This window comes from Pistacia vera, unplaced genomic scaffold (assembly GCF_008641045.1).
Source record: "Pistacia vera cultivar Batoury unplaced genomic scaffold, PisVer_v2 Contig274, whole genome shotgun sequence".
NCBI lineage: Eukaryota > Viridiplantae > Streptophyta > Magnoliopsida > Sapindales > Anacardiaceae > Pistacia > Pistacia vera.
Window position 1 is genome coordinate 84,183 of NW_022196084.1, and position 15,008 is coordinate 99,190.

The window sequence follows — 15,008 nt, forward strand, 5'->3', positions numbered from 1 at the left end:
CAACAATTTTTTCGGTCCAATTCCCAAAGACTTAAGAAACTACACAAGCCTAATAAAACTCGGTTTGCGAGGAAACCGACTTGTTGGAAATATATATGAAGATTTTGGAATCTAACCAAAGCTAGAAATGTTAGATATCAACCATAATGAATTTTATGGTGAAATCTCATCTAGCTTGTTAGGGTGTCCAAAATTACTCATCCTAAAGATGGCAGAGAACAATATTGCTGGCAACATACCAGTTGAGCATGAAACTTAACTCATCTTACTGGAATTAAATTTCATGATGAAATCTCATCTAGCTTGGGAGAGTGTATTACTTAAACTTTTTGTATTTTTATGAATTACCTATTAATGGAAGTATCATCTTTCGGGAATTAATATTATTAAGACTTGAGAGGTACTAGCATCCCAAATTCTCAATTAGTTATTCATTGGAAGAATGCAGTTGGCACTAGCTACAAGGCTCCTAGATTTTTTTTTTTGAAAAATGTTTTCGTAAGAAAGATTTTTAAGGCCCCATTTGGAGTTGTTTCTCATAATTTAAAAGTGAATTCTCAAAGAACCTAAAGTTGATTATTTTTATGATGTAATTCTCCAATCTTATATTATTATATTGGAAATGGAGATCTGGTAATAAAAACACCAAAACACCTTTATTTATACATACAACCAAACTTATTAAACTACCAACAAAGATTCCATATGGCAGCTGATTGTGAACCTGTGACTGACTCATTGTGCTGACTGTACAAGCTGATCATGCTAATTAAATTTTATATATAAGAATTAATCTTATGATAAATTAAATATTTTAATCATACAATATAGAAGAAAGAGTAAGAAAAGAGAGATATGTTATAGACATTAACCTTAAGTAATAAGTTATCCTTGTGCATAAAATCTAAAAATTGTCTGCTTTATTAATGCAATAAAGAAAAATTATGTTAATATACCTTGAAATTTTACTATCATAAACTTTCTTTATATAAGGAAGATCTCTGTCCAGTGTCTACTTTTCAAGCCGATTAGACGGTGTTAAGTGGGATGCAAATAAATTGATATCCTTCAACCAATGGAATTTGAATTAGTAAAAGCTAAAATTAAAACTAAGCCAATAGAAAATGTTGGATCAGGACTTAAACCCAAATATATGACAGTCTTCACAAAACTATAAATATTTCATTTTATAGTATATGATTAAAATAAACGAAACCATTAATTAAAATTAAAAAAAAAAAAAATCCTTTCAGGCCAGCTAGATTTTCTTAATTATTGGCCTCTTAACACATCTAGAGACCCTCCACTTGATCTGGTGGGAATCAACTGAACCATTTTGTTGATTTTCGCTAAGGACCTTATTCCTTTTTCTGATGTAATCTTCACTGTAGTAATATACAAGATTGTGCGTTATTATACATTGAGTTTCATAAGGCGAAAGCTCTGCTTTCAAAGAGTTAATTCAGGAGAAAATCTAGGTCATACATATAACACAAAGACAAAGGAAATGATATTTCACTCTATGCTTGAAACCTGTTTGTGTTTTGATTTTGATTAAGAAATATTATTTGAATTATAATGAATTGATTGAATTTAAGTATTGCCTCGAGATTAAAGGATTTATGAGTCACATTGGACACAAATGAATGACTAATCAAAAGTTGAAAACTACTAAATGTATGTTTTCTTAATTTATTAGGGGTATGTTTATAAATTTTTAAAGTATTTTTATTATTTTTTAAACTAATAGGGGGTAATTGATTTTTTATAAGATAGCGGGTAAGTAAACAGAACCTGCATTTGGAAGGCATTAAAGGAGTTACAATCTATTTCACCAATTTCAAATACGAGTCATCTGAATCAAAGATCAGCAATCGCTACCACTTCACTCTCCACCCTTCGTTTTTACTCAACCGGTGACTTTCAATTACTTATTCCATTAACCTTCTTAAGTAAAATAAACCCTAGCTTTTTTCCGCTTTTTATCCCGTAATTTCTTATTTTTATGGATTAAGTTGTTACAGTGACTATGTTGGGGTATTGTGTTTAAGATTTCTGGGAATTGATACCGTTTGAGTGATTATTGGCTATAAAGCGCAGGAGTGCTTGTCTTGAGAATCTCATAAATGGGGTATATATTATGGATCCTCAATTTTCTAAGGTTTCGTTTGGGTTTTAACGCAATGATTATTATGCTTTTTGCAGTGTTTGTATTCCTTTAGTTGGAGGCTTTAAATGGTTATTTAAGTTTGTTTTGTTCTGTTTCTATTTGTGAGACAGCCAGAAGCTTCAGCAACTGAGTATTCTAAGGCTAATAAAGAGCTTCGGAAAATCAGGGGTTCAATAAAACTTATAAATGAATTGAGGACCAAACAGAAGGTGCACTGCTGTAACACCTTGAAGTCATTCATCCATTTAGGGAAATGTGATATGCCCACGAAAGTATGATATTTTTTTTCCTTGGATAAATTTTTTATTTTTCCCAAATGAAATTATGTAGGAGATTGATGGGTTGAAGTCACTGATGGCTGAATGTCCCGAGGATAAAGACTTGCTTGATATGGCAACAGATGAATTGAATCAAGCTGTAGAAAAAGAGAAAAAATTATAGAGTCTGCTGCTCAAGTCTTTACTTCCTAAGGATGATGCTGACGAGAGGTGCATTTTGGATGTGAGAGCCGGTAAGTGAAGACCATGTAGATAGGCAGCTCAATTGAGAAAAGCGAATGTTCAAAGCTTTCAGTAGGCTTCAGTCGTCCTCTTGCTGTTGTTGAATGTGAAGTTGTGATCAGCTTAGCAGTAAAGAACTTTTGTTTAGCGAAAGTTGTATTTGGATTCTGCTTGAGCGGCCTTCTCTCTCTGAGTACGGCAAAGGTAGTTCGGTCAGATTCGTAATCTAGTATGACCGAAGCATTAGCCCTGTCTCTATCCTTGAAAACATAGACTGGACTTAGTGCGGTGAGGTAGCTTAGGAAACCGTACCTGATGACATTCAGACTTTATTCTTTCCTGTTAGCATGTATCCAGTGAGCGCAGAATCTGTTTTCGGAATAAGCTTAAGCGCTGCTTTTGTTCCAACCTTCTCGTCTAGAAGCTAGAAGGAATTCCTTTTTGAGTGACGGATGAAATTCCTTTTTGAGTGAGCTAGTAATAAGCTGGGCAAGTCAAATCCATAAAGGCGAGGAAAAACTAGTTTGAAAGTAGTCCTCCTTGAAGTTCCTTTTGTTGCAAATTTAATTGCATTTTGGTGTCAATCTGTGCCCCCTGTTTTTCAGGCATTTCTCTCTCTCCCTCTATTTACGTTTTTCCCCTTCTTTATTGTTTTTGACAAAGTTTTAATCAGGAACAGGCGGGGAAGATGCCTCTTTGTCTGCAACGGACATATTTAAGATGTAAGTTTCTACAAACCTGACCTGGTTAGCATCTTTAGTCATAATTCTTGCATATCAAGGACCTTTTGAAGAATTGCAACCTTGTTTGAATTACACAGGTATGAGAGATACTCACAGAAGAAAGTTTGGATTGCAAGTTTGATGTTATAGATGTAACGGAGTCTGATATGAGAGGATACAGGGTATGTCTTCCATCCTGTGAATTTTCACGTGTCCCTTTTTATTAGATGGGTATTGTTCAGTTGTTAGGTATGGGTTACAATCTATAATATTTTCCAATATACCGTTTTCGTTTTACAAACTATGGAATTACCTCATCACTGTTTTATAAATCTTCGGCTTGTCCTTTTACTAACGAGGAAGCTACTGCAGCAATCTCAGGAGCTGTTGAAGATGGTGATAATTTGCTGGAAATGCAGAATTATTCAGTTAAGGTTTCAAACAGCATTTTAGCGCCAAGTGCTCATGTTTCTGTTCAGGTGCAGTAGTTGATGCTGCTGAATTTGATACAGTATGGTGATGTTTTTCTGACATGTTTAGTTGAGTTTAGCTGAGATTAAGACATGTTTTGTTGTAAGATTATATTTAAATTCAAATATGTAAAATCTCATCCACTGCAGAAGGTTGTTTAGGTAAGAACAGTGGACTGTTTTTGTATATATGTTATCCATGTTCAATAAATGAAAATAGAGCACTCATTTACAGCATCAGCCGTCCCTTTCCATTGAAAATTTCTCTCCTTTATCACTCTCCAGTTGAACCATCTGAACTAACAGGAGCTGGTGTCTATGGGAAACTTAAATTTAAGAGTGGAATTCATAGGGTTCAGGTTTCAGTACTACCTATTTGACTTACAATGTATGATTCATAGCAGAAATTACAAACAGTTGTCATCTTGCAGCGCGTTCCTGTGAGGGAGAAGTCTGGACAAGTTCATACAAGTGCTGTCTCTGTTACTATCCTTCCTCAGGCTGATGAGGTGCAAAACGAATTGCTGTTGATTCAATGATAATATTTGTTATGATGCCACAATTGCATGGTCATTTTTCTTTGCAACTGTCACCATTGTAGTATTGGAAGTATTATAATGTTTTCTGATGCTCAATCTCATTGATCTTTTTTGTTTTGAGGCTTTGCAGGTAGATGTCCAGTTGAGGAATGAAGATTTGAGGATTGATACTCATGGATCTGGTGGTTCAGGTGGTCAGCATGCAAATACCACCAATAGTGCTGTCTGAATAACTCATATTCCAACTGGGATGACTGTGTCCATCCAAGATGAACGATCTCAACACATGGTAAAGATTTTTTACCAACATTCCTGAATAATCAATTAAAAAATGCCAGCTAGATCAGGTTATTGATCACCATTCCTTCATAGAATGTCATAGTAAGACCTATGTTCGAGTGTCATGTTTCCTTCAATTTTCATTGTCCTGCTATGGAACATATACTTGTTAAAGTTTTATTGTATGTGTTAACTTAATGAAAATACGAAAAAAAGGGGTTATTGAACAAGTTTTTATCATTACAACTATGTATTTCAATATTTATCTAAATTATCCACAATGTAACTTTACAGGCAATGGATCTTGAACTATTACGCTCTAATCGTGTGCAATTTATTAATATCAAATCTGTAGTATAGCTGCGTTACAGTATCATCCCTCAGTATTTAGTAAGCAACATATAGTAATCAGTAGGCTGGGTACTTTTGCGTCATCTGTTTTGGTTTTTCTTCCCTTATGGTTGTTCTTTTGCCTTTTTGATCTTTATAACAGAACAAAGCTAAAGCACTAAAGTTGCTCTGTGCGAAGCTGTATGAAATGGAAAGGTTAAGAATTCAGATGAGTCAATCAAAACTTTGATCCGAGCAGGTGAAAGTGACTGTGAGATGAAGATGAGCAAGTTTACTATTGCTTTTTGTTTCTTATTTTCCAGAACAATGAAGAGATCTTATCACTGTAAACAGATTGGTAGTGGTGATAGATCGGAGCTTATCTGTACTTACAACTTCCCTCAAGGGCGTGTCATGGATCGTTGAGTTAGCATCACTCATCATGCTATAAATGATGTGATGCAGGGAGAAAATATAGATATCTTCATAGATGCTCTTCTTTTACAGCAATTGCCTCATTCAGTTCTAGTCAGTGATGCTGGTGAAGAAGGTCTTTACCCAGGGCCTAATTTTGATCATATTTTTGAATGGTGTTAAGGTTTACGTAGATTATTTATTTTTAAAATTTGCCATGGTTTAGCCTCATAATTGGTAGTATTTTTGTAACAATATACCAACTTTCTGGCTCTATTCCAACGGAAATAGGAAACTTGAAATCTCTTTTTGATCTTGAGTTAACTATGAATTTACTAAGTGGTCATATTCTCTCTTCCTTTTAAAATCTAAGCAACTTGGAGTCCTTATTCCTTGGCAACAACAAGATTTGAGGTTACATTCCTCAAGAAATTGGAAATTTCATGAGATTGAAGATATTGGATTTATTATTTGCAGCGGTGGTTCAGGTCTATGCAAGTGCCAACCATTTGTTAGGCCAGGTCCCTGAAAGCTCGAGAAATTGCAGAAGCCTGGTTAAACTCCTCCTAGGACGAAACCAACTTGTTGGAAATATATCTGAATTTCTTGGTTTCTATCCAAACCTGAGGGATTTCGAGCTGATCTATAACAAATTTTATGGTGAGATCCCATATGTGGAAATTTTCAACAATTAGGCACTCTAAACATTGCAAAAAATAATCAACTTCACCACCAGCTGGTGCAGATCACAGCAAGGATTCCACATGACAGCTTACAACATGAAGCTGTGGCTCAATTGTCCTGACAGTATAAGCTGACCATGCTAATTAAGGGTCTGTTTGGTAAAACTTATTCAAATAGAGTTTATCGGAATTGAACTTACGAAAATATAAGCCTTGTTTGGTTAGAAAAATGGAAAAGAGCTTTTGAGCATTAATTTACAAAAAGAGCTTTAATAAAGAAGAACAAGTCAAGTCAAATTTATAAAATATAATAAAGATACTTAAAAGTTTATTGAATTCAAAATAGCTTTATTTTGAATTTATTTTGAATTCAATAAACACTTTTAAGCTTTGACGGGTAGATAAACGTTCTTTGTGAGTGGGGACTCTTTTACTTTTTCAAACGGAATAGATTATGCGTCAAGAAAATTTAATTAGTAATTGGAATTTGGAAGTAGTACAGTTTGAATTATTCCTCCATATCCAGTGGGGACCTTAAAGAAAAGTTGATACCCATCCAACCAATGAAAATTAATTAATAAAGCTTCTATTAATACTGAGTCAATTGAAAATGATAGATCAGGCAAACCCAAATCTACGACAGTCTTCACAGAACTACAAATATTTCATTTAATAGTATATGGCTAGAAATAAAGAAAATCATTATTTAACCCAAAAAAAAAAAAAAAAAAAGTTCCTTTAAAATGTTTAAAAATCATATAAACTTTTCTTAATATATATTAAACCCCATTTTTAATCAGAGTGATGCTATTTAAACCCCATTTTTTATCTAACAATACCCCACTTCTAATTAAACCCCACAAAAAGTTTTAAATTATTTATTAAAATTTCCCCAATTTAATTAGAAAAGAAATTTATAATTAAAATTATATATTCAATAGCAGTGTACAAAGCGATGATTATAAATACCTATTTGAAATTCTTTCATAACCCATGATGATCAAGTAAAACCGTTAAAAAAAAAAAAAATTATGATTGAAAAAAAAAAATAGTTGCAAAATAATTTTTAAAGAAAAAAAATGGTGTACAGATACTTTAAAATTATATTTGCCTTTTAATGTAATTTTGATTGAGGATAATAGTGTAATCTAAAAGAATTATTAACATGGGTCTCTTAAGAAATTTAGTGGGGTCAAATAGCATTGCTCTTTAAATTATTATTGATTTATTTCTTACAAACTTATTGTAAAACAGATAAGTTAAAAGGTTTTTGTGGTTTTTTGAAATATAAAATTAAACAAATATGATATAAGAGGCTCCCTAATTAACCATATCTCAAACGCTATATTGTTAATTTTTGCAATGGACCAAATTCATTTCTAGAGTAAAATAACTTATTATTATTGAGTTTCTAAAGGCAAAAGTTTTGCTTTCGACCAGTAAATTCAGGGGAAAATTGAGGTCATATATAACATAAGGAGAAAGGAAATGATATTTACCGTTATGAAATTATTAGGATCAATTATACTACTAAAAGAAATATCCTCAAAAGTATTGAGTAACGTTATTCTGATATTACAAGTGTATCTACCATTAGCTCATGATTCAAAGGTTGATTATGTTCTTTTAGACCATATGATTCAAGGGTATTTAACACGTTAACGATTTGTGGTGTTGCCTGATTGCTGATAATGCATTTTGAAACACGTTAACATGATTCAAACATGCATTTTGAAAATGCAGGCATTCGGTGAAAGACAGAGACCTTAATTGACTTGGTAGTGATTTTGATGCTTCAAGTCTTGAAGACAACATTTGTGGTGTTGCCTAATTGCTGATAATGCAAGCATCCGTTTAGTTTGGGTAATTAGGTCAATGACACAAATTGTACTCACAAAGACTATACGCTTAAGTACTGAGAAGTGTAGTCAAGATGAATAAAAGGTGAAACAAGTTTAAAACTATATGATGGTTGTTGAAAAATGTCTTTTAGCAAAATCACATGGGGTAGATATGATAATGGAGAAAGGTTTAGGGACTTATATGTAATAGGCCAAGAAAAGGTTGTTTGTCCCATATTGATTAGGATTGAAAAGTGGGAAACTTTTGGGGCCTATATATAAGGACCTAAATCAATGTTAATTGTATCCCAAGTTGTAATTCCATTATACTTCTTTTGTTTAGGGTTCTTTCTTTAAGGACCCTTTAGTTTGCAAGTTTTGTTGTATCTCCCCTTTGTTTTGGGTATTTGTTGTATTGCCCAAATATTTGTAATATTGTTTGGAGATAGTGGAGCTTTCTTTTGCAGCGCCCGAGGACGTAGGTTTTAATACCGAACCTCGTTAATTCCTGGTATTCTTTATTTTTGCATTTAATTTTGGCAATTTATTTATGCTTTACTACTTGTATTATTATATTCAATAAGCTAGCGTTAGAGTTTATGTTTCCGTTGCATAACAATGGTGATTTCTGAAATTCTGATTAGTAAAAAAGATAAATAGAAGAAAAAAATTCTAAAAAAGCTAAGAAAAACTCTTATCAGAAAACCATCCAATCCCTGGGATACCGTTAAAAAAATATGTCTAGAGATGATAATCCAATTGTTCATATCAGTAATATTACTCCGATACTGTAAGTTAACTCATAAATTACAGTCCTAGGGTTAACTTATTTATCTTCCCCTACTAACATTACCAGCTACACTGGTGTTTTCCAACATTACTTCACTAATCATTTACGGGGAGGAACATATCAATCTTAGTACAATAGTCAAACATGCATTTTGAAAATGAATGTAGTACAAGACAAAGAACTGAATTGATGACTTGATAGTGATTTTGTAGCTTTTATTTACGTCAAATCTTTATAACTTAATTGTGCCCACTAAGAGTAAAGACTCGGAAACGCTGACAAGTGAAATTGAGATGAATAAAGGTGAAATGAGGAATCAAAATCTGCTGTCAATGAATTTTATATAAAAACCCTTGTCTCAAACAGGTTTGAGATACAAATTGAGGGGTGACAGAAAGTTAACGTTATTCTTGCTTTTTTTTCTTTACTTTAGTATATATGCTGGTGAAGAAATTAGGATTTTCTGTTGTGAAAATATAAGTCTTTTATCCTGGATAAAGAACAAAGAAGATTAATTATATCCACATCAAAGACTTGCATGAAACCTTTTTCTACGTAGGCTTGACTCTAAAAAGCAACAAAAACCTTGAGTGAAAGATGGTGCATTGACATTTTCGAAGCTCTTAGAGTTCCAAATTCTATTTATAAATATGGGGTTCTGAATTAGGCTCTCAGTGTACAAACTTAGCTAGTTTAAGCAATGGCAATCTCATCCCTCAATAAACTCTCCCCTGTTTTCTTCAGCCTCTTTGTTGTGCTACATTTTCAACTAAATGTTGCTTTTGATTCCACTCAAGAAGCACAAGCTCTTCTCAAATGGAAGGCCAACCTTCAAAACCACAGCCATTCTCTCATCTCTTCATGGACTCTTTATCCTATTAATGCCACCAACAATTCTACTCAACACAGAAGCAAGATAAGCCATTGTACTAATTGGTCTGAAGTTTCTTGTGACCATGCTGGAAGCATCCATAGATTGAACCTGTCCAGTGCACGTTTAAAAGGTATGCTTGATGAATTGTCATTCTCATCATTTCCTCATCTTGCATATCTTGATCTTAGCATAAATGAACTCTTTGGAGTTATCCCTGCACAAATTGGTAATCTCTTCAAACTGAAGTATCTTGACTTGTCAACTAATCAGTTTTCTGGGAAAATACCAATTGAAATCGGTCTCTTTACACATCTTGAGACCCTCCACTTGGCTGAGAATCAGTTGAATGGTTTAATTCCAAAAGAAATAGGCCAACTAATTTCTCTTAGTGAACTGGCTCTATACAGTAACCGCTTGAACGGTTCAATTCCTGTTTCTTTGGGAAATTTGAGCAACTTGGCTTGGTTGTATCTTTCTAATAATTCATTTTCTGGTTCCATTCCTCCAGAAATGGGAAACCTCTCAAATCTATTTGAACTTTACATCGATAACAATAGCTTAACTGGTCCAATCCCTTCAAGTCTTGGAAACCTTAGAAAGCTGGAAGTCTTGCACATGTTCATAAACCAACTTTCTAGTTCCATTCCCAAGGAATTAGGAAATTTGGAGTCTCTCACTTATATCAGTCTTCATAGCAACAATCTTTCAGGTTCAATTCCAGCATCTCTTGGTGGTATGAGAAGTCTCATTCGTGTTCAGTTATACAATAATAATCTTTCTGGCTCCATTCCTCCTGAAATAGGAACTCTGAAAAATCTTGTTGATTTAGATTTAAGCAAAAATCTACTCAGTGGTTCTATTCCTGATTCTTTTAAAAATTTGAACAAATTAGAGATTTTGTACCTTCGTGAAAACCATCTTTCTGGTACCATTCCCCAGGAAATAGGAAATTTCATGTTCACAAAATTGGAATTAGATACCAACAACTTCACAGGTCAGTTACCCCATAATATATGTGTTGGTGGTTCACTTCAAAGATTCACTGTGAATTGCAACAATTTTTTCGGTCCAATTCCCAAAGGCTTGAGAAATTGCATGAGCCTGAAGAGACTCCGCTTGGAACAAAACAAATTTGTTGGTAACATATCTGAAGATTTTGGCGTCTATCCACACCTAGAATATTTAGGTCTCAGCCAAAATAAGTTTAATGGTCAAGTCTCATCTAGCTGGGGAGAGTGTCCAAATTTAGGCACCCTAAAGATCGCAGAGAACTATATAACTGGCAGCATACCAGTTGAGCTTGGAAACCTAACTTAACTAGGTAGACTTAATCTTTCTTCAAATTATCTAGTTGGGGAGATTCCAAAAGAACTTGGAAACTTAAGTTTGCTAGAGGAGCTGATTTTGAATAGGAACCAACTTTCTAGTGGTATACCTTCAGAAATTGGATTCCTCACCAGAATTACCCGTCTTAACTTATCCGCAAACAAGTTGAGAAAATCAATCCCTGAAAGTCTAGGGAACTTGTTGCAAATGAACAACTTGAATTTGAGCAACAAGCAATTTACCCAAGAAATTCCACCTCAGTTGGGGAAGCTAAGTCAACTTACAAAGGTGGATTTGAGTCATAACTTCATCAGCGGAAAGATACCTCCTCAAATATGTGATTTGGAGATGTTGCAGGAGTTAAATCTCTCCCACAATAGTCTTTCTGGGTTCATTCCGAGAGAATTTGAAAATATGGTTACCCTATCAAGCATTGATATATCTTACAATGAGTTGGAGGGTCCAATTCCAAACTCCACAGCATTTAAAAATGCTATCATGGAAGAATTACAAGGGAACAAAGATTTGTGTGGTGATGTTAGAGGGCTGCAACATCCTTGCAGAACTTTATTACCTATGGCAAAACATGGGTTGCATAAGGGTTGGATAATCTTTTTTAAAGTTTTTTCCCCTCTTCTAGGGGCTCTTGTTCTTTCGCTTGCAGTGATCCGTATACTCTTTAGTTCCAGAAGAACAAAGAGACACTCAGAAGATAAAGAAAGTGGGATGAACAATGAAGAATTTCTCTCGATATCAACTTTTGAAGGAAGAAAGATGTATGAAAAAATCATAGCAATGACTAAGGATTTTGATGCCAGTCACTTAATTGGGAAGGGAGGTCATGGAAGTGTTTACAAAGCTGAGTTATCACCAGGGGATATTGTAGCAATTAAGAAAATCCATTCGCTATATACTGGTAATATAGCTGATCAAAAAGAGTTCTTGAGTGAGATAAGAGTATTAACAGAGATAAGACATCGAAATATTGTGAAATTTTTTGGTTTTTGTTCCCATTCTCGACACTCATTCTTAGTTTATGAGTATCTCGAAAGGGGTAACTTGGCCGCAATTTTGAGCAACGAAGCAAGAGCACTAGAACTAGATTGGAGTAAGAGAGTGAATATCATAAAAGGTGTTGCACATGCTTTATCTTACATGCATCATGATTGCTTCCCACCAATCGTCCATCGCGACATATCAAGCAAGAACGTGTTGCTAGATATGGAATATGAAGCTCATGTCTCAGATTTTGGAACTGCTAAGCTTCTCAAGCCAAATTCATCTAATTGGACTCAACTTGCCAGCACATATGGATATGTTGCACCAGGTATATAATTCCCACACTCTCATTTTACAATACCATTATTGGATAATCAATGATAAAGATAGCATATTTCTTTCACTTTGCGGAGCTTGCTTACACAATGAAGGTGACCGAGAAATGTGATGTGTATAGCTTTCGGGTGTTGGCATTGGAAGTCATCCTAGGGAAGCATCCTAGAGATGTGCTCACCCTATTTTCAAGTTCATCTACAAACATGAACATAGAGCTTGATGATATGTTGGATCCAAGGCTTCCATTTCCCTCCTTGGAAGTTCAGAGCAAACTGATTTCCATCTTAGATATGACCTTTTTATGCTTAGATGTAAGCCCACAGTCTAGACCAACCATGCAGATTGTGTCTCATCTTTTTTGCAACTAAATCTTATTCTTTTTGAAGTAATCACACTAGATTATAAATTTCCAGTAGACTATTTCATAAGTTTTTGAATCAATTGTTTGTAAGGTTGGTCTAGTTTTTGAATCAATTGTTTGAAGTAATCACACTAGATTATAAATCTAGTTTCCTTTTTTTTTTTTTTTTTTTTTTTTTTTTTTTAAGTTTAGCAACATGGGGACTTGAGAGCGATTGGTTACATAAATTCTCCATTAGCTATTGAAACAATGTAGCTTGCACTACAAGTTGCTGATTCTTATTTAAAATTTGGGTTCTTATCAATGACTAAGGCAGTATTAATTTGGGCTGGGTAACTTTTCATAATCTGAAAGTGGATTCTCAAAGAATCTAAAGCTAATTAATTATTTATTTAAAAACATTTTAAAGTGGTTAAATAATTTAATATTATAAAAATACTAACCCACTAGCTGCGTCCGACGACAATCACATAAACTTGACTTGGCAATAGATTGTATAAGAGTTTGAATTAAGTCCTGAAAATTTCAGGCACAATATTGTTGATTTTGAATTATTAATGAATTCAAAGAACAAATAATTACTTTCAAAGAATGTCACCTCCAGAGAATAAATGGCTGAGAAAATTCATACTGAAGCATATCCATCAAAGTAGTGCTGAGCTCAAGTTTTTGAAGGGTGGCCCAAGCAAAATTGAGAAAGTCCATTTTTTGTAGATGATTATTTTAGAGTTAGGTTTTGTATCAACAAAATAAGAAAAGACAGAGGTGAAGAGGAGATCAGCTGAAGGTGAGAAGAAGAAAAGGGGAAAAAAGGGGGTTAGCAGTCGATTCGACCAAGCCTTGGATGAACAACCTCCCACGGTCTAATTCAGCTGCAATATTACTAGTATGTTCTTGACTCAAGCCTCTTCATTTTGGACAACAAAGATTGAATTTGAAGCAGGTTTGTTACAGTAAATAGTGCATGGATAGTATATCTTTGTGAGATTTCTCCATTATTTTGATGTATGGGTGTTTGATTCCAAGCGGTATTGTCTTTCAGATTGTTGTGGAAGTATTCTTCATCTCACCTTTGGCTGCTACCCTTTTTCTCAATCAAATCATTTGTTATTTGCCTTGTAATATTTGCAGTGGTGGTTCACTCCAGCACTTCTATGCAAGTGGCAACCATTTCTTAGGCCCGATCCTTGAAAGATTGGGGAATTGCAAAAGCCTGATTAAACTCCTCCTAGGACGAAACGAACTTCCAAGCCGGAGGGATTTAGAGCTGATCTGTAACAAATTTTATGGTGAGATCCCATATGTGGAAATTTTCAACAATTAGGCACTCTAAAAAAATTCTTTCATAAGCAATGATGATTAAGAAAAACCATTAGTTTGTGGTTGCAAAATAATTTTTAAAGAAAAAAATGGATACTTTAAAATTATATTAGCCTTTTGATGTAATTTTGATAGAGGATAATATATATTGTACATCTAAAAGAATTAGTATTAACGTGGGTCTCTTAAGAAATTTAGTGGGGTCATACTTCTTGAAAACTTATCTTAAAACAGATTAGTTAAAAGGTTTTTGTCAGTTTTTGAAATGTAAAATGAAACCAAATGATATAGTCGCCGCCTTCTTGAAGTTGACATTGATGAATATCCCTCCTGGTTCTCGGCTTCAGACCGTAAGCTTTTGAAATCTGTGGCTAAGGACGATGATACACCACACGGTGTAGTGGCTAAGGATGGCAGTGGAGATTATAGTAGCATTCAGGAAGCTATTGATGCCTACCCAAAGTACTTATGAGGCCGATGAAATCTACAATGAAAGCATTACTTTGTCTGAAAAACAACAGAATTTGTTCATGTATGGTGATGGAAATAGCAAGACCATTGTTTCGGGTAGTAAGAGCAACGGCCAAGGCTTCAAAACCTAGAAGACTACCACATTCAGTAAGTTTCTAAACCTATAAGACCCTTGTAACGGCGCTAGGAACTGGGTTCATTGCCAAGAGTGTGGGATTCGTGAACACAACCGGCTCTGATGGACACCAGGCTGTGGCTCTTTGTGTTGCATCTGACTATTTAGCTATCTTTAACTGCATGATCGATGGTTAACAAACTTTTTTGTACGCCCATGCTTATTGACAATTTTACCATAATTGTATAATTTCTGGCACTATTGGTCACATTTTCAGAGATGCCACCGTCATTATTCAAAGTTCCATTCTCATCGTTAGGAAGTCCAATAATAACGTTGAAAAACATGCGGTGACAGCTCTAGTCAGAAGCATAAGACAACAAACCACTATAGTGGTTATCCACAATTGTACCATTATCCCTGATGAGAAGCTCTTCCCTTACAGGCTAAAGGCCCAAGTATACTTAG

At 34.4% G+C, this 15,008-nt stretch overlaps 2 protein-coding genes across 2 annotated transcripts; both read left to right on the forward strand.

Annotated features, from left to right (window-relative positions):
• Positions 1–9,438: 9,438 nt before the first annotated feature.
• On the forward strand, positions 9,439–11,605 carry LOC116133745 (MDIS1-interacting receptor like kinase 2-like). Its single transcript, XM_031419434.1, has 3 exons — positions 9,439–10,606; positions 10,964–11,475; positions 11,579–11,605. Exons 1-3 carry the CDS (start codon positions 9,439–9,441, stop codon positions 11,603–11,605), a joined length of 1,707 nt encoding a protein of 568 aa, XP_031275294.1.
• A 9-nt stretch (positions 11,606–11,614) lies between these two features.
• On the forward strand, positions 11,615–14,426 carry LOC116133746 (MDIS1-interacting receptor like kinase 2-like). Its single transcript, XM_031419435.1, has 3 exons — positions 11,615–12,265; positions 12,328–12,619; positions 14,246–14,426. The coding sequence occupies exons 1-3, from the start codon at positions 11,665–11,667 to the stop codon at positions 14,424–14,426; spliced, it is 1,074 nt and encodes a 357-aa protein (XP_031275295.1). The 5' UTR covers positions 11,615–11,664.
• The last annotated feature ends 582 nt before the right edge of the window (positions 14,427–15,008 follow it).